Source organism: Pipistrellus hanaki (genome assembly GCF_964339955.1).
Source record: "Pipistrellus hanaki genome assembly, chromosome: 6".
Classification (NCBI taxonomy): Eukaryota; Metazoa; Chordata; class Mammalia; order Chiroptera; family Vespertilionidae; genus Pipistrellus; species Pipistrellus hanaki.
The window spans coordinates 34,540,730-34,563,564 of record NC_140508.1 but is presented as its reverse complement, the minus strand read 5'-3'; the positions used below and the strand labels follow the sequence as shown (position 1 = coordinate 34,563,564).

Below are 22,835 nucleotides of genomic sequence, written 5' to 3'. Positions count from 1 at the left end.
CCTTCTTTTAGTTCATCTTTACTTCCCATCGTGTCGTTTTTTACTTTCGGCATACTTAGATTCTACGAAGCACAAAATCATGTATTTAAGTACTCCAGGTTATGTCTGAGGACTGAAGTCAACCCCTGCAGGCTGGCTCTCTCTCAGCCTCGGTCTGCAGGCAGCACTTCCCTCACTGCTGGCTGCTGCTGCACAGATGTCCATCCATGTTCATGGCTTCTCAAGGTCAGAACTGTTCACCCTCCCTCAGGTCGTCATCGGCCAGGCCATTAGGAAGCTCTCGAGCAATCTCAGGCTCAGTGAGGCAGTGGAGATGAGCATCCTTACCACTTTCATTTCCGCTCCAGTGCAGTGGGAGCCTGCCAAGTCACAGTCTGAAGAGTGAAATCGACAAGTTATGCCTCCAAGTCTCACCTCACAAAGGAGCTCCTTACACCACACGAGCTTCAGAGCCAAGGTGAGGGAGCCGGCATATGCAGCTTCTCCTCTCCAGCTGAACCTTCCTCTCCTCCGGGGCGGGCGGGGGGAGGGCAGCCACAGAAGATGACGGAGACCGAGTGCAGGTTGTACAGGTTTATTTTTCCAAACCACAGGAGACATACAAGAGCAGCGCTTTCTCTGGGCAGCCCCATGGACTAGACCCTAGAGTGGCCTCAAAGGTCACAACAGAAGGAAGAAGAGGATCAAACACGCTTGGGCCTCTGCTCCCTGTCTTTGGTAAACAGACGCTTAAAGTTGACAACTTGGACTAGGCCAATACTGCATTTAAACCACCACCACATCACTGCCAACTTCTCACTCATGCTTCAGATGACAAAAAATGCCACGCTGGATGAAATGGGAATGGGGAAGACCTCTCAGATGAAATGAGATCCGAAGTCATACCAATTTTATACTTCACACCTAAGCACTCACACAGGGAGGCTGGGGTTAAACAAGGACTCAACTCCGCCAGAAGCTGAGGTACAAGAAATAAGGCAGGAAGCAGGGTGGGAAAGACAACTATGGAGACATCTGTTTGTTAGAAACGTGTTGGGGAGAGCAGGCAGCAGGCCTGCTTGTTTCTTCCCCCACCTGCTGTCAAAATGAGCTCCACGGCCCCGAGGAGCACGGTCCCAGGTATTGCTGACAGGCGGTGGCCCTGGAGCCAGATCTGAAGGCCCACGTGGGGCTGCCCAGGGCACTCACCCTCGAGTTCAGAAACACTTAACACTGGTGGTGGTGATTTGTCACATATGGCAGTGAGCAGCCAGTGAAGATTGGAGAAGAGATGTGAGGAGCAAGATGCATTTGCTCAGCAGTGGACAGGCAGGCTGACTCTGGCTCTGCAGGCTGCAGCGGGTCCCCTGGGTGACCGTGACAGGGCACCGGGCCAACCTGGCAGATGACCAGTTAATCACTCAGGTCGGGCAGCACAGCATGCAGTGGCTCTGACACAGGTGGAGAGAAGTCTATCACACCACTTTAATGCAATGATGCCCGAAATGTAAAGTAAGGGAGAGACGTTCGTGTTGTCTATATAATACATCCATTTACAGAATCGGCCAGTACTGTGTACAACATATAAATACATGATAAAACATTAAGAGGTGCATAGAGCATACTTACAGAAGCCAAAAAATTCACTTTATACATCCAAGTATAGAGTTAAAAATATAAAAATAAGAAACACACACTGCTTTGAAATGTAAAATGATTTTTCACATACATAGGTGTGTGGAGATGCCCGCTCCCATGAGTCCAAAGTGACCGGGAAGGTGTCAGGCAGAGGCATTCACCTGCCAAACATCTGGACATCTGACTTACAAGGTTTACAGGTGGGATTTTAAGATAGATGACCTATTGTCCACGCAGGTCTACTCAAAGGTTCCAAAAGCTCCCGTGGGCCAGTGAGTTGTAATGAGTCAGCGAAGTCCCATATTTGCTTCAGTAACAGAACCAAAGGTTAAATCCATCAACTGGCATCAGAATGAACTGTGACCCTGAGGTCAGCAGGTACTTGAGCCCCCTGGTGGGCACTGCTGGGAGTTACCTTAACCCTGTGATGGTTCTTCCCCAGCCATCACCTCCCCAGAGCAGCAGGAGGTAAGGTGGCAGGGAGGGGGCGGTGGAAGACTGGCATTTCTACTTAGTTCAGGTCGGTTAGTTCCCTGTGTGGAGAACAACCTTTCTTCAACTTCAGGTCCCTCTGGGTGTCAGGCAGGCCCCTACACCTCACCAGGCTCTGTCTACACGAGGGCTCAGCGGGCCAGTTGCAGCCCAACCAGTTGCCCTGTGGGAAGCCCCTCCAGCAAGACAGGAAGGTTGCTCAATGACAGAGGCCGTTAGCACTGTAAGTTTTAGGGAGAGGCAAGAGTGCTCCTGCCTGAAGAGACAGTCTACTATATCAATGATATTCTGTATACAGGCTTAAGATCAATCATTATCAAAATACACACACTAAATATACAACTTTTCCCATGGCCATAATTTATTATCTTACCACAAGGCACAATACACAGAGCTTGGAGGGTCCAATACAGTCGTCATGACAGAACGCACCACAGCCCTGGCACATGATCATGGCTTTCAGGCTGCACGCACATTGGAGCGAGATGCTTTCCACTGTGCTGCTGTCCGTGAACATTTGCAAGGAAAGTGATGCACTGTGGTTCGCACCAAAGTTTGCTTTGTGGCTCAGCTGCACCACACTTCCAGCAAGGCCTTTGGGAAAGGCTGAGGAGCTGGAGGAATAATTAAAGCTGGTGGAACTTAGCTGGAGTTTAGAAAGCTTCCCATAAAATGCCTGTTTAATGTTGAGTTGGGAGGGGATAGAAGAAGGCTCCAGAGGCTGACTGAGCCCTTTCCCAGGCTCTCGAGGCAGTTTCCAGAAGGGCAGGTCAAGGACAAAGGGCATCGCTTGCAAGTGATCCACCAGATCCCGAGGCCCAGACCCAGCTTCGTTTCTGTTCTCTGCGTCTGCCTTGAGAGGCGCCCCCACAAAAGTCTTTTCACTCTTGATGCTGCCAACAGAGGCAGGTGGTGGCTTTGGAGCCCAGTCTTCCCTGGCGGTCTGTACCCCACCCGACACAGAGTTTTTATTTGGCCCCAACTTCCTACTGGGAAATCCAGGAGGGGCATCAGCGGGCAGCGGCACTGGCTCCACAGGCTTGGGGCACTGGAGGGCTGCAGCCAGGTTCCTGGAGCCAAAGAGCTTCTTCCCTTGACCTCCAGCACTGTTCTGATCACCCCGGGCCCGGCCTGTCTGATCAGGGCCCAAGGAGATCACATTTGGAGATGAGAAACAAGGGGCTCTCGAGGTAGTGAGATTTCCTGGACTTTTGCCTGGGGCAGCATTTGAATTACTGCACTGGGGCAGATCTCGGCCTTTCTTCTGTTCTTCACAACTGAAGGAAGAGAACTGCTCTTTGGAATCCACTTCTATTTTCCCAGAGGCAGCTGTCGGATTGGTCACTGGACAGAGGGAATCTGAACTTGGGACCATCTTGGAAATCTTTGGGGGCATTCCAGGAGCCTGGGTGGCCTCCAGTCTGGCAAGACCAGTGTTGGCTTCACGGCTATTGGGTAGAAGAGGTTCCTTCAAAGCTCTTCCAACCACACAACTGTTCCCCCCTGGATCTTGCAAAGATCCCATCCCCTGCTCTTTGGCAAGTGGGAGTCGTGGGGGTTCCAGTTTGCTGCCAGAGAGGGCTGGAGGAAGAACCTTCTCTAGGGGCAAGTTGCCCTGTAGCAACTGCATCACAAGTGGGTTAGTGGCCTCCACTGAGGACCCAGGCCTGCCCATGGACACAGGCCTCGGCTGGTACTCGGTACTGGCCAGCAGCAGGGAATCTGGGATCTTTTGGGGGACTGCGCATACACGAGACACCCAGCTCTGAGGAGCAACCATCCTGTCTGTCCTTTTAACCAGACTATGGTCACCATTCACTTTGGCGAATGAGGCAGAGTGGTTCCAACCGTGTTTCTCCTCTTTGTCCACCACCGAGGACCTCTCCATCACTGTGGCTTCAGTGGGGTCAGCCTCACTGCTATTCTCAGAGAGGTGGCCTTCAAAGTCAGAGGCTGTGTCGGTGGACTCGCTGTGAGGACTCAGTGCTTCAGAGTCTCCATTGATTTTCACTTTTATAACTTCCACCTGTTTGCAGTCGTTACCTAGGCTATCACTGCACCCGTGAGATGGCACTGTCTCAAGTGAAGGACAGCTAGGGAGATCCAAAGCATCTTCAGCTGTCAAACCCCCAGGCAATGCAGGAATGAGGGGAGCAGCCTTCTCCCACTCTTCTCCAACCTGGGGCTGGACAGATGGAATGTTCTCCCTGGAGCCTGGCTCGGGCTGTTCCACATGAGAGAAGCAAGCCTCAGTTTTCAGGTCTTCTTGTTGAGTAGCACTTCCCTTCATGGGTGGGCATGATGGTCCTAATGGTCTGTCCTGTAGGCAGCCAGTCAGTGACGAATCAGGGGTAGAACTGGGGGTCACATTCACAGGATCCTTCACGGTTGGATTACCGTCCCGGTCCAGAGCCTGGCCAGTTCCTCCTAATACAACATCCCCCACCAGAGACTGAATAGGACCACTGTCAGGGGCAAGAGTGGGCCTTTGCTCCTCATTATCCCTTTCCCAGGAAGTGGTATTAGACTCACATTCAGTCCTAAAATCTAGATGCATTGTAGGCTGCTCAACTGCTCTCTCAGGGGCTGTGGTTTTGGAGGACAGTGGGGGCGAAGCCTGGCACGGCTGGTCCTCAGTGGGAGCGATGGCGAGCTGGGAGACACCTTCTCGCCCGCTTGCCTCTGGCGCCCTCTGTGGTGAGCAGTCCTCCTCCTCTCGGAGAGAAGCCAGGTGCTCTCTCCTGGCTCTGGGTGCAGCGGTTCCAACCTGGGTGTGCTCCCCATTTAGAGGACAAGGCGGCAGTAGTTGTGTTCGCTGTAGATCTGACGCACACTCTCCATGGGTGCTCGGGGCTCCTCTGGGCTCAGGGTGGCCACAGGCCTCACCACCATCACCACTGCTGCTGCCTCTGCCACCTCCCTCATCGGTGGTCCTGCCGTCACCTCCACCCGGGCCACCCCCCCCTCCGATGGCAGTGGTGGCCGCCTCTCGATGGCAGTGGTGACCTCTCGCCCCTCGGATCTGCAAAGCACGGGCTTTAATGTCTGCGAGGGTCCGGGCACCAGTCCAGCCCCGGCAGGAGGACTCCGTGATGGGGACAATTCGGGGGCATATCTGGTAAGTGGGCTGACCTTTAACCACCCAGGGTGGTTTGATACGTGAAAGTTGTATCTGCAAGAGAAGAATTAGAAAACAGTTTTAATTGACTGGGTGTTCTGACCTAGGCACTGTAAAGCTAAATTGGGAGTCTAGAGAATTAAATCATTTCCCTTAACACATTGTGGACCAGTAGTTTTATTACTAGCTTTACCCAGTGGCCAGATAAGTTTCTATTGAACGAGTACAAAAGTTTTACATAAATGTTAAAGGCACGCTTTAAAATTAAATACCCATTACATTTTGAAGTTATATATTACATGTCCTTACAAGCTAATACCTTTTTAAAGTATGATACTTTGTAAAACACTGTGTAATATGAAGGGAGAATTCTTGTGATCCGTCCACAATGTGTTAAAAATGAAACTGGCGTGGTAAAATGGTGGTCCACAACAGCACACCATTCTCAGACGGCTCTGCTCAAGAGCTGTTACATGTGGCACTTCTAAATTTTAATTTCTGGTGGGACTATGGGAGTCACTACACAAAGAACCTACCACCACCTAATAAAAAATGTAACCAACCCCCCACAGGATTCTGACCTCTAGAGGTAACTTCAACAGAGTGAACAAACCAGTGAAGCAGGGAAGACCCTGATCCCCAATTGTCAAACTGGTCTCAGGAATGGCTCTCTTGTAGAGGGCTCTACTCGCCCACTTAATCAACACAAGGGTCCTGCAAAGGGGCTCCACCAATCTCCTGGCCCCCAGGGGGAAACGGCCTCCTACCCGGATGGGCGGGACTTTGGGCTCCTCTTTGGTGGGCTGTGGCTTTTCGGAGTGAACACTTTCAATTGTGTTACGAAAGGACTGACGATCTTCAAGCCGGGGCTTCTTTTCGGGAAAGGATGCAGAGGCTGCCTCCTCAAAGGATTTCCTCTTCTGATCTTTAGGTTCCTGGTCAACAGTCTCCTGATGCAAGCTGGGAATTCTGTCTGGAGAGGCAGAGGCCCGTGGCAAGTCGTCAGGATCGGTCTGGATTTGAGAAGCCCCCGCTTCCACTGTGAATCTGGGGCTCTCGGAGTCAGGCACTGCAGAGGAGGTACCAGGCAGGTGGGGACTGCCTGACCCTGCTGAGTCAGTCTTAGCCTCCCCATCCTTGTAGAGGGGGATGTCGGGTGTCACAGACTGTGTGTCTTTAACGATCCCTCCTTGTTCTAGCTCCTGTTTTTTGTACAGATTCCTTCTGGCCCTGGTTCGGAGATCTGGCCGAGAGCGTTTCTTGAAATGCCCGTCTCGCTGCCGGGTGGCTGGACCACGCTGTGGCCGTGCAGATCCTCCTGGGACGCGCAGGTCGCTCTTGATTTCAGCCTCCTCCGGGCCCACGTTCTGCTGCGACAACTCTTCTCTGGCCAAACCCAACCTGCAAACCAAACTCACACCGTCAGTTACAGGGCAGAGAAAGCATGCTTACTTTACCTACATGAATGTCACACTCAGATATTAGATATCTCAGAACAAAGTGAATCTAAACGGTGCGTAACATTAACAGAGGCTCTGGTAGCTTCCTTCCCTGTGGCATAGGCTACAGGAGCCACATCATGGCCATCTCCACATTTTCACCCAACACAAAGGTATGCATGACTTGGAGAACATCTGCCTTTATCCCCCTAAATCCCAGACCAAGACTCACAGCAACCAAGTGCCTTACTTCTGTCCATAGTAATCCTCAAAGAACTTTTCTTTCCATTGTTCCACCTTCTTTTCCTTCTCCATTTCCTGTCGTATCCTGACTTGCATCTCATGAGTGAATTCACCTAGAGAGAAATAAAACTTTTGAGTACATGCATTCAGGATATTCATGTGTCTTATGGAAAGTAGTCCTACTTCCTGAGTTTTCAAAATACGTATGACTTTGATGAGTTTAGAGATTTTTTTTTTTTAACCCTCACTATCTTCACACTGGTTCCTGTCTCCTCTAAAGTATCTCTCACATCATGCTTTTCTCAGGACAAAACTAACATGTCTGTTACAAGGGAAATTTAGTCTTCAAAACAGCAACACGTTGTTCAAAGGAGCAGAAAAAAACCAAAGAACCATTCTCACTTCCTGTGCAGAAAAAAGTTAACCTAGCAGGCCTGATTGCTTATCCTTAGAAAGGGCTGCTTACAAGGTTGGCCCTTGGCTGACATCTGGGAACCTGGATTTGGGGAGGGTTCCCACCCCCAAAACTGATATGAGCAGCTCACTGTGTCTAAACTGTTTCTGCAAACAATATGGTTTGTGGCGGGCAACTGCTTTCCTTTGGGGAATCTGGAATTTGGGTATATGCCAGGCACAGGCATGCTACTTGATCAGCCCTTAATAAAACCCAGGGCACCAAGTCTTTAACAAGCTTCCCTGGTGGACCACATTTCACATGTGCTGTCACAGCTCGGTGCTGGGGGAACGAGCGCATCCTGTGTGATTCTACTGGGGGGGGAGGACCTGGATAGCTTGCTTCTGGTTTCCCTGGACTTCACCTTTGCTGATTTCGCTCTGTATTCTTTCACTGTAATAAACTACAGCCATAAAGAAGACTCCATGCTGAGTGCTGTGAATCCTCCTAGTCAATCACTGGACCTGGAAGAGGTCTGAGACTTCCCAACACACTCTCCTTGCAGCTTCCCCACAAAACTAAATTAAGAGAAGCTAACAGTTACTCCAAATGGCGATATCTAAAAACAGAGCATCTGGCCGAAACCGGTTTGGCTCAGTGGTAGAGCGTCGGTCTGCGGACTGAAGGGTCCCGAGTTCAATTCCGGTCAAGGGCATGTACCTGGGTTGCGGGCACATCCCCAGTAGGGGGTGTGCAAGAGGCAGCTGGTCGATGTTTCTCTCTCATCGACGTTTCTAGCTCTCTATCTCTCTCCCTTCCTCTCTATAAAAAATCAATAAAAAATATTTTTAAAAATAAAAACAGAGCATCTGATAAAGATTAATATTGTAGCTCAATGCCTCAGGTGCACTTTCCTCCACCCACCCAGACAACTGCATGTTTAATGGAAACAATAGGAGTTGACACGTTTAATGATGAAGAGGCAATGAGGATGGATATATACACACAAAACAATGAAAGCCCCAATACCCTGTACCTTAGAAAGCCATGAAGCACATTAACACCTGCCACATTTATTAGTGTTGTGAGGAAAACCTGCCTTACACTAAATACCCCTTGGGAAAAAAGAGAAATTGGTAAAAATGGGGTTTTTAGAAAACAAATGATACCACACATGGCAGGTACCTCTCAAACTATGAGATGAGAGCGTCTACTTACCATCAGCCAGGCGTTCCCGCCAGCTCTGAGCCGCATGGGTGAAAAACTCATTATTCAGGGCACTGCTGCTGAGACGCAACAGGCCATCCGTCCCCACCTAGAAGGATCAGGCAAAAGACCTGGTAAATAAAAACTCAGAAAGAGTTTAAATAAAAACTTAGAAAGACAACAGAAGCTCGCCCAGAGAGAAGCAGCAGTGAAGAGGCTATCTATCCATACCTGTCTGTCCACTTCAGGCAGGAGGAAGAGGAGCTGCTGCTGGAAGTTGGATGGCAGGGCGTGGAAGGTCCGAGAATTTATCAGTGCCCGAAGGTTGGTATTGACAAGAATGGACCCAGGTGTCTCAAAATCTACCTCTTCCCCTCTGTTACGCTTCATTTGACCTGTGATTTTTGAAGTAATAAAAAGCAATGTACGCATTTTCAGCTTCTTAAAGCAGAAGAAACAAATGCTAACTGTAGGGGAAAACTTTGGTGGCACCCAAGCTACCCAGAACTTATTGGTACACAATCTACTCGACTACACAGTACACCCTAACCTTTATGTTACAATTATTCTTCCCACGTGACTGTCATTGCCATCAAACCCAAGAGAACACTTAGGCTTGCATCCTCTCACATAAGACCGTACTAAGCTCTGTCACAGCCTGAAGAGGACACTCTTCCCCACACAACCAGGCAAGGGCAGGCCCTGACTTTCCCTCAAGTTCCAGAGAAGCTCGTGAAATGATGGAAGTTGTCTAAAAGTAAATCTATTATGTACTATGGGAAAAGCCTTCTTATGAATGGGCCGAAGAGGTATGATCTTCATGCAGAAAGTACTAAGGGTTGTTTAAAGCCCATGAAAATGTCAATACCTCTCACAGAAGCTTCAGCAAATGTTACTTTTTTATTTTATTTTAATCACTTAAAATAGAGACCTGTTCATCTTAGATTGAGCACTGCTGAGGAATTGGAAAAGCAGACCTAGTTCAGACTTGGGCAATGGTTTATTCTAATTTCACAAGCCACTGCTAGTTCTTAATGGATTTTTGTGACCAGCACGTGGGCTTTGAGATATAAATCTTAAAACAGCAAACAGTGTATTGGCCTTGTAAGTAAACCTACTGGGCATGGGAGATGCACACTACCAAATTTGTTTGCATCTCCCAAATTCAACTTAGGCTTCCACTCAGTATGCTGACGGGGGCTATAGAAAGGACAGCTGACAGACACTATGATGTTGAGAACAAATATGGCAGGATGTTACCAAAGAAAGAAAATGGACGTTGGAATTCTTCACTGAGAAGCTCAGAAGTAATTTTCACTCACGCAGACACTGACTGAGAAGGACCACTGAAGCAGGCAGACTAGGCCCTTACAAGGACACATAGCGATGTGGCACCATCTCTGTCCATTAGGAGTTCTCTCTCAGTCTAGCAGAGATAATCTACTGTGGGATAGCCAAAATGAAATAGAGGGCCACCCAAGATAAACTGGTAAAAGAAGTAGACTTCCTTGTGTCACTTGGCCTGCAGGGACCCCCTTTACAGGCAAAGAAATGAGTGCCAAGCCTCTCACCTGTGGCCGGCTTCCGGAAGCCTCTCAGGAGCGGTGTAGGGTCCCGGGTGACCTCGGCCTGGCCACGGATAGCAGCGCTGCCCAAGGCCAGAGAGCCGCTGCTGCTGCTGGAGGGGCTGCCACTCTCGCCATCAGCATGGCGGCCCGAGAACCCTGAAGGCAGAGCATTTCACTGGTCAGAAGTATCACCCGCCATACCCATGGCTCTCAGACAAAAGCTCCCTTCTCCCAACTCTCCCTGAGGTGCGGCCAGCTATACCAGGTGCTTCCATAGTCCAGCCTTGAGCTGTCAGAGCTCAACACCTCATGGACTGGCTTTAAAATAACATGTAAGAATGCCAAACTGCCATTTAGTTTGCACAGCACTGCCCCTTTTACAAAAAGCACCTGCACACTCCATCCGGCCGTCACAGCCACCCTGTGAGGCAAAGGGGAGGGCACGGCGGAGCCCGGCACTGGAACCTAGGTCAGGTCTCGCCACCACAGCGTCCTGCTGCCAGAGGAGGGTCTCCCGACTCCACAGGCACTGCACTCCCTAGGTCAGAAACTGCTGCCTCTGGGAGGCAGCCCAGGAGCTGAGGAAGAGGCACCACAATCGAGATCTTATACATACCTGACGCAGACTCCACGTGGGCCCCGTTTACCTTCAGAGGAGTCAGGACAACTCGAGGCAGCATCACCCCAGTCTTTTTCTTTTGCTTGTTTGCCTGTATTCCCAGAGGAACCCAAAGAATCTGAGTCACCTGCAAGGCCACAGCAGCAGTCCCTCTTGACTACGTCTCCACTCACTGTCTTAGAGAGCGGAGTTTGTATTCGGCAAACTCGGGCAGGTAATGCTAACAGCAACACTGTTATTGGGCCAGGTGCCAATCCCTGTGCCAAGCACCACCCACGCTGAGAAGAATCTATCATTATCCCCATGTTACAGATAAGGAATTTGCCAAGTTCCCAAAACTAGTGAGTGAAAGGGCCAAAATTCAAACTACTCTGTTTCCCCGAAAATAAGACAGTGTCTTATATTAATTTTTTCTCCCAACGTTGCGCTAGGTCTTATTTTCAGGGGATGTCTTGTCTTTCCATGCGCTAGGTCTTATTTTCGGAGGATATCTTATTTTCGGATAAACACGGTACTAACTCCCAGGCTCCCGTTCTCCACATTCTGCACAATGCTCTACTTCTCTGTGGCTATCCAGCCATGTAGAGGAGGAAAAAAACACACAAATCACCCTGTTGTCAGATCTATGACCCACTTTTTCTGCAGCCCACTTTTAAATGGTACTAATAGGTGGAGACCAAATTGATTTTCTCCATTCTTCAAACACACTCACAATTAACTACAGGACTGACAGTCCTATCTGCCTGGTCTCTCTTATACCCCCCGTCACCAACTCTCCTCCCTACCTGTGAGGAAGCTCTGTAGCTGTCCCTGGGATTGGAAAGAGGCCGACTCTGAGATTCTGTAGAACAGGACGCATTAGAAGACGTTTCATCAAGTGATACTGGAACGGAGGGGAATAAAGGTTAGTGCCTAATGACTGTTTGTGGCGCTTCACCCATCTTATTAAGGACACTTACCATCATTTTCTCCACTCACGGTGCTGGTTTCATTAGACCCACAGCTCTCTACATCGGCTGTGTCCTCCGGCTCCTCTCCCTCCACTGCAGCTGGATTGCGAGACCACTGCAGGGCATCTTTCTGTGACAGTAAGGAAAACTCGGGTGAGCAAAAACCCTACAAATCGACCAAGCATAGTAGTAATTTCTAAACATGTATTGCTTTTCCCTTTCTAAGCAAGTTCTTTTCAAATATATATCAAGAAAGTGAGATAAAACTTTGCATTCACTCATTCACTAAATATTTATGGGTGCCTCCTATAAATGCTAGTTTTTGGGGATAGTTATCAGGAATAGGAAATGGGCCTAGCCTCAAGGAGCTGAACTGAGTAGGGGAGAAAAATCAAACCTATTATACTACAAAGCATAGTGAGAGGAATACAGAGAAATGCAGCAGCTCACAAGAGGGAGCATCTAAGTCCTTAAGATGGCATGGAGCACAGAAAGTGAATTAAGAATCAGGGAGAGCCGAAACCGGTTTGGCTCAGCGGTAGAGCGTCGGTCTGTGGACTGAAGGGTCCCGGGTTCGATTCCGGTCAGGGGCATGTGCGTTGGTTGCGGGCACATCCCCAGTGGGGGCGGGGGGGGGGGGGGTTGCAGGAGGCAGCTGGTTGATGTTCCTCTCTCATCGACGTTTCTAGCTCTCTATCTCTCTCCCTTCCTCTCTGTAAAAAATCAATAAAATATATTAAAAAAAAAAAAAAAAAAAAAGAATCAGGGAGATAGGCTTCCAAAAAGTTTTAAAAGATGTTAGCTAAGCCCTGGCCTGTAAGGCTCAGTTGGTTTGAGCACTGTCCTATACACCAAAAGGTGGCAGGTTCGATTCCTGGTCAGGAGTGCATGCAGGAGGCAACCAATTGATATTTCTCTCTCACATCAATTTACTAAAATAAATTCTTAATAAAAAAATAAAAAAAAAAGTTAGCTGCCCTAACTGGTTTGGCTCAGTGGATAGAGCATCAGCCTGTGAACTGAAGGGTCCCAGGTTCGATTGTGGTCAAGGGCACATGCCTGAATTTCGGGCTTGATCCCCAATGGGTGAGGTGCAGGAGACAACTCATCGTTGTTCTTTCTATCTCTTTCCCTCTGAAATCAATAAAGATATATATATTTTAAACGTTAGCTAAAAAATAAAAGTCATTAGCTAGCAGGCAGATGGGTTGGCAGTGGGAAATAAAATGAACACTGTGGAAGAATATTTCAAACTCAAGGAAACTACAGATTTCAGCAGGCATATGGGGAAGAGAGTATGTTGAGGGGACTAGAGATCTCTCTAGCAAGAGGGCAGATAACACTGTGTGCTGAGGGATTAAGATTTTGATTGTTTTGGAGTCTCTGTAGTCAGGGGAATGATTTGAGTTTTAGGGATTTCATTCTGTTAAGCATGGGAAGTCTGGAGGAAGAAGAGTCACACTGACAGAAATGAACATGATGAAGATCTAAAGTAAGAAATAAACATGAAGCAAGAGTGTGGAGGAGCGCTCCATTCCAAATTTCAACCAGTAAATGCTTCTTCTCACAGGCTCTGTTGTAGAGTCTCAGAATTAAACCCCACCCATTCCTAAGGAAAAATTAGCTATCTTACATCTTGAAACTAGGAATAAGTATGAATGAACATAAAGGAGTTTGGAGAGAAATGATGAATAGAGATAAATTGGGATGGGGTGTCTTCTTTGAATAAAAGTATGTGAAGGTTAGGTAAGATCATGACTTTACCTCCAGAAATTTATAAAGGACATCCACAAAAATCTAACTCATCAATTTCATGGGTTCCTTCGTCTACTATATTAAGTTTTCCTTAATTTATTTTCACTAATTTAAGTCCAAGTCAGACTGATTTAAAGGAATAAAAAAGAAAACAGCTTTTTAGATCTTTATCTCTTTTTCCTACTTGCTAGAAATGCTCCTCTGTATCAAAGCTAAAGAATATTTTCAGTATTAAGCTTGTAATTATACTAATTAACTGCCATGTTCTTGGAATGATGCAACAAAATTATCTCTGACAAGTAAACTGTAAACCAAAAATCTAAAAAATGTACATACCTTTTAACCAAACACTTATATTTCTGAGACTTAAGAATATGTTAAAACATAATAAACTTAAAAAGAATAATCCTTCAAAATAAAATTAATCTAGTGAACTACATTAAGATCCTTTGTTCATCAAAGGACACCATTAATGCCCTGCTGGTGTGGCTCAGTGGTTGAGCATCAACCCATGAACCAAGTGGTTCAATTCCTAAACATATTGCAGGCTCAATTCTCAGTAAGGGGGTGTGCAGGAGGCAGCCAATTGATGATTCTCTGTCATCATTGATGTTTCCATCTCTCTCTCTCTCTCCCCCTCTCCCTTCCTCTCTCTGAAATCAATAAAAATATTTTTTTTAAAGACACCATTAATGGAGTAAAAAGGGCAAGCTATTTGCAATTCATATAACCCCCAACAAAGATCTTGTAGCTAGACCATAAGTCAGTAAGAAAAGGACAGCCCAGAAGAAAAATAGGCATAAAATGCGAATAAGGCATTATATCAGAGGATATCCAACACTCACAATAAAAGGAAGACACAAAATTATGTCTTTATTTAACCTAACAATAAAAGGAAGACACAAAATTATGCAAATTAAAACCACAATGAGGTATTATCGCATCCTTAAGACGGCTAAAATTAAAGTTTAGCAATGCCAAGTAGTGTTATTGTGGATGTAAAATGGTTATACTGAAAATGGATCCAACCATTTGAGAATACAGTTTGGCATTATCTGGTACAGTAGAAAATACAAACATCCTATGACCCAGCAATGTCAGTCCTAGGTTTCGATTCCCTAGAGAAATACATGTTTATACACATCAAAATTCAATTCCAGATGTTAATGGCAGCACCATCTGTAACTTGGACTGTAAACAACCAAAGTGCCCATTATCAGTAGAATCATACATGGTTAGTGTGCTCAATAAATGGACATTATAAAATAAAAAATGAATGAACTACAATTACTCACAACAATATAGATGGTTCTTAAAAACAAATTAAAAATAGAAAAAACGCACACCATAATTTATTTTATTTTCAAAAAGTTCAAAAACAGACAAAATTAAACTATAGTGTTGGAGATGCAAATATAAGTAAAAAACAATGAAGAAAAAAGCAAGAAGCCCGGCCAGTGTGTCTCAGTGGATAGCGTGTCAGCCTGCAGAGTGAAGGCTCCCAGGTTCGATTCCAGTCAAGGGCACATGTCTGGGTTGCAGGCTCAATCCCCAGTATGGGGCATGTAGGAGGCAGCCGATCAATGATTCTCTCTCATCATTGATGTGTCTTTCTTCCTCCCTTTCCCTTCCTCTCTGAAATCAATTTTAAAAAAATGTTTTAAAAAAAGAAAGTAACTTCCATGAAGTTAAGGGAATGAAGGGTGTTGTAATTAAGAAGGGGTACGTGGTGGCTCCTGGCCATGTTAGATGTCTAGATCTGAATAGTAGTTAGGAAAGTGTTTACATGCACATCTCTCAGATATTGAGGGTTCGGTTCTAGACCATCCCAATAAAAAGTCACATGAATATTTTGGTTTCCAAATTATATGAAAGTATGTTCACACTATACTGTAGTCTATTAAGTGTACAACAGTATTATATCTATAAACACAATGTGCCCCAGCTAGTGTTTCATCCTTCTTAAGGATAGTTAGAGCATCAGTGTGACAACCAAAAGGGTCTTGAGTTCGATTCCCAGTCAGGGACACATACCTGGGTTGCAGGTTCAATCCCCAGCCCTGGTCACTGCACATACAGGAGACAGCCAATCAATGTGTCACTCCGATGTTTTTCTTTCTCTCTCCCCCTCTCTCGCCTCCCTCCCTCCCTTCCACTCTCTAAAAATCAATGGAAAAAAATATTCTCGATGAGGATTAAAAGATAAAATTTACAGTATATACTGTGTTTCCCCGAAAATAAGCATCCTCTGAAAATAAGACCTACTTACAGGTTTCCTTCTGAGAGAAATATAAGACATCCCCCCGAAAATAAGCACCCCCCCCCCTTTGGCTAAACATGAAAGATTTGGTCCACTGATTCTGAAAGAAATGGAGTCACAAGAAATTCACCAGGAAATTCAGGAATTGGATTGTTATGATGATGTTCCAGAAGATGATGACATGATTGTCATTGAATAAATGAGTAAATTCTTGATACTGTAGGATTCACAGTTTGTCTGGTTTGTGTTGACAACTACCGTAGCGTATATAGGTAATAAATGTCCTTTATTTTCATTTAACAATAAATGTGTACTGTATTCTTCTTCATAGAAAAATAAGACCTAGCGCATCTTTGGGAGCAAAAATTAATATAAGACACTCTCTTATGTTCGGGGAAACAGGATACCTTGATTACAAAATATTTTATTGCTAAAAAAATGCTAACCATCATTTAAGTCTTCAGTGAGTCACAATCTTTTTTTTGCTAATGGAGGGTTGTTGCTGACTGACTAGGGTGGAGGTTGCTGAAGGTGGGATAGCTGAGGCAATTTCTTAAGACAACAATGAAGTTTGCAGCATCAACTGATTCTCCCTTCATGAACAATTTCTCTGCAGCATTCAATGCTATTTGATAGCATTTAACTAAGCATAGCAGAACTTCTTTCAAAACTGGAATGAATCCTCTCAAACCCTACAATTGCTATACCAACTAAATTTATGTAACATTCTAAATCCTCTGTTGTCATTTCAACAATCTTTATAACATCTTCACCAGGAGTAGATTCCATCTCAAGAAACCACTTTAATCATCCATGAGAAACAACTATTCATCTGTTGAAGTTTTGTCGTGAGATTGCAATTCAGTCACACCTTCAGGCTCCACTTCTAATTCTAGTTCTCTTGCTATTTCCATCACATTTGCAGTTACTTCCTCCACTAAAGTTTTGAAGCCCTCAATGTAATTCAGGAGAGTTGATATTAACTTCTTCCAAACTTCTGTTCATGTGGATATTTTAATCCCTTCCCATGAATTATGAATGTCCTCAATGGCATCTAGAATGGTGAATCCTTTCCAAGAGGTTTTCAATTTATGTTACCCAGATCCATCAGAGGAATTACTATCTACAGCAGCTATTATAGTCTAAAGAAATGAACTGCTTAAATAAGACTTGAAAGTCAAAATTACTCACTGACCCATTGGCTGCAGAATAGATGTTGTGTTAGTAGGCATGAAAACATTAATCTCGTTGTACCTCTCCATAAGAGCTGTTGGGTGATTAGGTGCAATGTCAATGAGGAAGAATAAGAATTTTTTGTTAAATATATATATATTTTTAAAATATATTTTATTGATTTTTCACAGAGAGGAAGAGAGAGGGATAGAGAGGTAGAAACATTGATGAGAGAGAGAATCATCGATCAGCTGCCCCTTGCACACCCCCTACTGGGGATGTGCCCGCAACCAAGGTACATGCCCTTGCCTGGAATCAAACCCGGGACCCTTCAGTCCGCAGGCCGACACTCTATCCACTGAGCCAAACCGGTCCCGGCTGTTAAATATATTTTGATTGCACAGCCAGTATGGCTCAGTGGTTGAGCGTCAGTTCAATTCCTGGTGGGGGCATATGCCCGGCTGCAGGCTCAATCCTCAGTGTGAGCGTGCAGGAAGCAGCCAGTCAATGATTCTCTCTCATCACTGATGTTCCTATATCTCCTTCCTTCCTCTCTAAAATCAATAAAAATATTTTTAAAAATGCTCAAAGTCACTGATCATCAGAGAAGTGCAAATTAAAATGACAATGAGGTACCATTTCACACCTGTCAGAATGGCTACCATCAACAAATGACAAGTACTGGTGAGGATGAGGAGAAAAGAGAACCCTAGTACACTGCTGGTAGGAATGCAGACTAGTATAGCCATTATAGAACAGTATGAAATTTCCTGAAAAAAATTAAATATGGAACTGCTATTTGACTTCTAGGAATATATCCTAAGAGACCCCCCCAAAAAAACAATAAAAAAGAATGTATGCACCCTTACATTCATAGCAGTGCAATTTGCAATAGCTAAGATCTGGAAACAGCCCAAGTGCCCATCAGTAGATAGATGGATAAAAAAGTTGTAGTACATTTACACCATGGAATGCTATGCAGCAGTAAAAAGGAATGATCTCTTACCCTTTGAGACAGCATGGAGGAACCTGGAGAGTATTATGCTAAGTGAAATAAGCAAGTCAGAGAAAGACAAGTATCACATGATCTCACTATATGTGGAATCTAATGAGCAAAATGAACTGATGGACAAAATAGACTTAGAGCACATGTGTCAAACACAAGGCCCACGGGCCAAATCCAGCCCGCCAGGCCTTGCAATGTGGCCCGCACCGCGCTGTCATCACTGCACTCCGCTGTCAGTTTATGACATTGTCAGTTTATGACTGTTCAGTAAACCATTCGGCCCGCGATTTAGGCTGGATTTTAGATTTTGGCCCCTTCTCTGATTGAGTTCGACACCCCTAACCTAGAGACATAGAAACATGGAAGACACTGTGGAACCTCAGAGGTGGTTGGAAGAGATCAACCAAAGAACTTGTATGCATATATGCATAACCCCTAGACACAGACAATAGGATGATGAAGGCCTGGAGCAGGGGATGGCAGGATTGGGGGGGAAGCCGACAGGCTAAAAGGGGTCAGTGGGGGAGTAGGGGAACATATGTAATGCTTTCAACAATAAAGATTCCATTTTTAAATATTTCTCTGAGTGTGATAATTATATAGTGCTTACTATGAAGAAGATTGCCCTTGGATCAATGTATACTACTTGTGTCCTGTCCTTTCCCTCATTTTTAAAAACTGAGGTATAATTTACATAGAATGAAATGCATAGATCTTAAGTAGACTATATGATGGGTTTTGGCAAACACATCAAGATATATAGAACATAACTCTAGCTGGTTTGGCTCAGTGGATAGAGCATCAGCCTGCAGACTGAAGGGTCCTGGTTTGATTCTGGTCAAGAGCTCTTACCTCGGGTTGCAGGCTCCTCTCTGATGCAATGTCAATGTCTCTTATGTCTCTTATGAGGAGGCAACCAATCAATGTGTTTTTCTCATCAATATTTCTGTCTTTTCCCTCTCTCTTCCACTTTATAAAAATCAATGTAAAAAAAATATCCTCAGGAGAGGATTTAAAAAAAAAATTTTTTTTTTTCCCCCCAGAATACAACCCTACCCAGTTTGGCTTGGTAGATAAAGTGTCAGCCCGCAGACTGAAGGGTCCCAGGTTCGATTCCAGTCATGGGCACATACTTTGGTTGCAGGTTCCCCAGCCCTACTCAGAATACGGGCAGGAGGTAACCAGTCAATGTGTCTTTCTCACATTGATGTTTCTCTGTGTCTCTCCTCCCTTCCACTCTCTCTAAAAATCAATGGAAAACTATCCTCGAGGAGGAGAAACCAAGATGGCGGCATAGGTAAACACCCAAACTGCTGCCTTGCACAACAATTTCAAAACTACAAAAGATAAAACAGACATCATCTAGAACCACAGGAAGGCTGGGTGAGTGGAAATTCTGTAACTAGAAGGAAAGAGAAAAGCACACTGAGACTCAGAGGAGCTGCGGAAGGCAGAAGTACAGAGGGAGCGCGGAGAGGGCTGGCAACTGAGTATGCAGCTGGCTTTCTCAAGCAGGAGGGAGACAAAAGCTCCCGAATGCTCTGAACTTCAGTTCTGGGCGAGACTCTGGGGACCTAGACTCATTTGGGGAGAAACTGGACTGTCTGGCAGCAAGCGAAACTCAAGGGTGGCTTTCTCTCACAGGTGCCTGCAGTGATTACCATGGGGCACTGAGAACCAGGGACCTCTTAGGGCAGGGCTGACGGGAAGCCAATGCTACCTGCTCTGACCTGAGACTCTGCCCCATCCTAGCTGAGCAGAGGCTTTTGCAAGTCTTGTCTCATAAGGGTGTCTCCAGTACAGAAGTTCTGCCAGCGTACACACAGCTGATCCTCACAGCCAACTGGCCTGGAGGTCAATTCCTCTCAGTGATACCAACAACAATCAAGACTTAACTACAACAAGACTGTGCACACAGCCCACAAAGGGGTGCACCAAGAGTGTCCACCTCAGGTAACTGGAGAGGCTGAGCCACTGGGCCCTACAAAACACCTAGTACAGGGAAGCAGCCAAAATGTGGAGACAAAGAAACAGGTCACAAATGAAAGAAATAGAGGAAAGCAAACAACTGGATATAGAGTTCAGAACCATGGTTATAAGGTTTTTCAAGAATTTTCTAGAAAAGGCCAATAAATTTAGTGAGACTCTCGAGGATATGAAAAAGGACCAACTAGAAATGAAACATACACTGACTGAAATAAAAAATAATACACAGAGATCCAAAAGCAGACAAGAGGATCACAAGAATCAAGGCAAAGATTTGAAATACAAAGAAGCAAAAAACACTCCACCAGAAAACAAAAAGAAAAAAAGAATCCAAAAATATGAAGATAGTGTAAGGAGCCTCTGGGACGTCAAGCATACCAACATCTGAATTATGGGGTGCCAGAAGAAGAGAGAGAGCAAGACACTGAAAAACTACTTGAAGAAATAATGACCAAAAACATCTCCCACTTGGTGAAAGAAATAGACTTACAAGTCCAAGAAGTGCACAGAACCCCAAACAAAAGGAATCCAAAGAAGACCACACCAAGACACATCATAATTAAAATGCCAAGAGCAAAAGACAAAGAGAGAATATTAAAAGCAGCAAGAGAATAACAGTTACTTACAAGGGAGCATCTGCCCTGACTGGCTCAGTGGACAGAGTCGGCCTGTGGACTGAAGGGTCCCAGGTTCAGAGTGTGTAGGAGGCAGCTGATCGATGTTTCTCTCTCACCAATGTTTGTAACTCTCTATGCTTCTCCCTTCCTCTCTGTAAAAAGTCAGTAAAATATAAAACAAAAACAAAAACAAGGGAGCATCCATCCGATTATCAGCTGATTTCTCTACAGAAACTATGTAAGTTAGATGGGAGTGGCAAGAAATATTCAAAGTGATGAATAGCAAGAACCTACAACCAAGATTACTCTACCCAGCAAAGCTATCATTCAGAATTGAAGGGCAGATAAAGAGCTTCACAGATAAAAAAAGGCTAAAGGAGTTCATCACCACTAAACCAGTATTATATGAAATGCTGAAAGGTATTCTTTAAGAGGAAGAAGAAGAAAAAAGTAAAGATAAAAATTATGAACAAATACACATCTAACAACAAGCGAATCTAAAAATCAAGTAAATAAAAAATCTGATGAACAGAATAAACTGGTGAATATAATAGAATCAGGGGCATAGAAAGGGAGTGGACTGACAATTCTCGGGAGGAAAGGGATATGGGGGGAGGGTGCAGGAAGAGATTGGACAAAAATTGTATATACCTATGGATGAGGCAGTGGGGGAGAAGGGCAGAGGGAGGGGTGGAAATCAGGTGGAGGGGAACTATGGGGGGGGGGTGTGGCTGGGGGAAGAGGAACAATTATAATAATCTGAACAATAAAGATTTATTAAATAAAATAAAAATGAAAAATATCCTCAGGTAAAGATTAACGAAAAGAATAATAAACTAAAAATGTTTAGTCTAGAAATGAGCAAATAAATATATATACAGTAGATAATAGGAGGCAAGTTTCTCAGTTTTGAGTAGCAAATTACTACCCTGTTTACCCGAAAATAAGACAGTGTCTTATATTAATTTTTTCTCCCAAAGTTGCGCTAGGTCTTATTTTCGGAGGATGTCTTATTTTCAGGGAAACACCTTTTACAGGTATGTAAAAGGGTAAAGTTAGAATGAACCCTGTAATAAGAGACTGGAATTGAAGTTATCAGCATGAACCAACATATGTAGAGAGAGACAAACACAGAAACAGACACAGATGTGTACATGTACACTGTTCTAAACTAAAAGGACCCAGAGCTCCCTGGGAAACAGCTGATTCCTGAGATGGGGCTATGAAAATAAACGCTAAGCCAACATCTTACTGGGCCAGAGAACAAGTAAAAAGTGTTTAGGACATCTAGACACAAAAACTGGAGTGAAGGGAGAGAAACCAAGATGCGGCATAGGGAAGACACCCGAATGCAGCCTACCACAACAAATTGGAATTTAAAACTGGAAAACAGGGGAGGCATTGCCCTGAAGCGCCGGATGGCTAGCTGAGAGGAGACTCTGCCGTCTGGGAAGGAGAGAGAAGGCACGCTGAACCTCAGGAACTGTGAAGGTACGGAGAACTGTGTGCGCGAAAAGGCGGTGGCTTACTCCCGGCGCGGAGAGGAAGGGCTGGACCGAGATTGCTACTGGCTTACTCTCAGCGGCGCGCAGAGAGGGCGGACAGCTAACGCGCGGCTGGCTTTCTTGTTCGAGAGGAAAACAGAATCAGCCTATTGCTCTGATAGACAGCCCCAGACAGAGAGAGACCAGACTGTCAGGCAGTGGGCAGAGGTCTCTCGGAGGTGTGTGTGAAGCCAGAGGCCATTACTGCGGGACTTGGGGAGGAGCCGAAGGGAAAACAAGTTTGTCTTCACCAACCCAAGACTCCGCCCTATCTGTGGCTGAGCACAGAAGCTCTCCCAGAGGCTGGCTTTCTCTAAGGAGGGACTGGCCGAAATCCAAAGCTTGTATGTGCCTTTACCAAAGAGGTGCGTGTGCCTGCAACCAATGTTCCGAAACTCTCAGAGAACAGGTCTTTTCTAAGGCGAGACTGACAGGGAACCAAAGATTGTCTGCACCACCCCGAGACCCCACCCTATCCAAGCGGAGTACAGAAGCCCTCCTAGCTGAGACTCTGCTGATCCTCACAGCCAATTGGCTTGGAGATCAACGCTTCCCAGTGATACCAACAATAAGCAAGGCTTAACAACAAGACTGTACACATAGGCCACAAAGGGCTACACCAAGACTGTCTACCGCAGGTAACTGGGAAGGCTGTGCTACTGGGCTCTACCAGAACACCTAGAACACAAAGCTATTCCATCAAATCAGGGAAACAACTAAAATGCAGACAAGAGGAAGGAGACAAAGGAAGGAGATGGAGGAAAAGAAAAGATTGGACATTGAGTTCAAAACTACAGTTATAAGGTTATTCAATAATATCCTAAAAAAGGCCAATAAAATAAATGAGA

The 22,835-nt window shown here is 45.4% G+C and overlaps 1 protein-coding gene across 2 annotated transcripts in view; it reads right to left on the bottom strand.

Annotated features, from left to right (window-relative positions):
- Nucleotides 1-558: 558 nt before the first annotated feature.
- Nucleotides 559-22,835, bottom strand: part of ASXL1 (ASXL transcriptional regulator 1) — a 71,665-nt gene continuing 49,388 nt past the window's right edge. For both annotated transcript variants that reach the window (XM_084888545.1, XM_084888546.1), the window contains 9 exons: nt 11,656-11,776; nt 11,482-11,579; nt 10,694-10,787; nt 10,081-10,233; nt 8,741-8,904; nt 8,522-8,618; nt 6,917-7,022; nt 5,995-6,628; nt 559-5,281 (listed from right to left, as the gene is read on the bottom strand). In XM_084888545.1, coding sequence (XP_084744671.1) covers nt 2,474-5,281; nt 5,995-6,628; nt 6,917-7,022; nt 8,522-8,618; nt 8,741-8,904; nt 10,081-10,233; nt 10,694-10,787; nt 11,482-11,579; nt 11,656-11,776 — 4,275 coding nt within the window. In that variant the 3' untranslated portion in view covers nt 559-2,473. The remainder of the gene's footprint in view (nt 5,282-5,994; nt 6,629-6,916; nt 7,023-8,521; nt 8,619-8,740; nt 8,905-10,080; nt 10,234-10,693; nt 10,788-11,481; nt 11,580-11,655; nt 11,777-22,835) is intronic.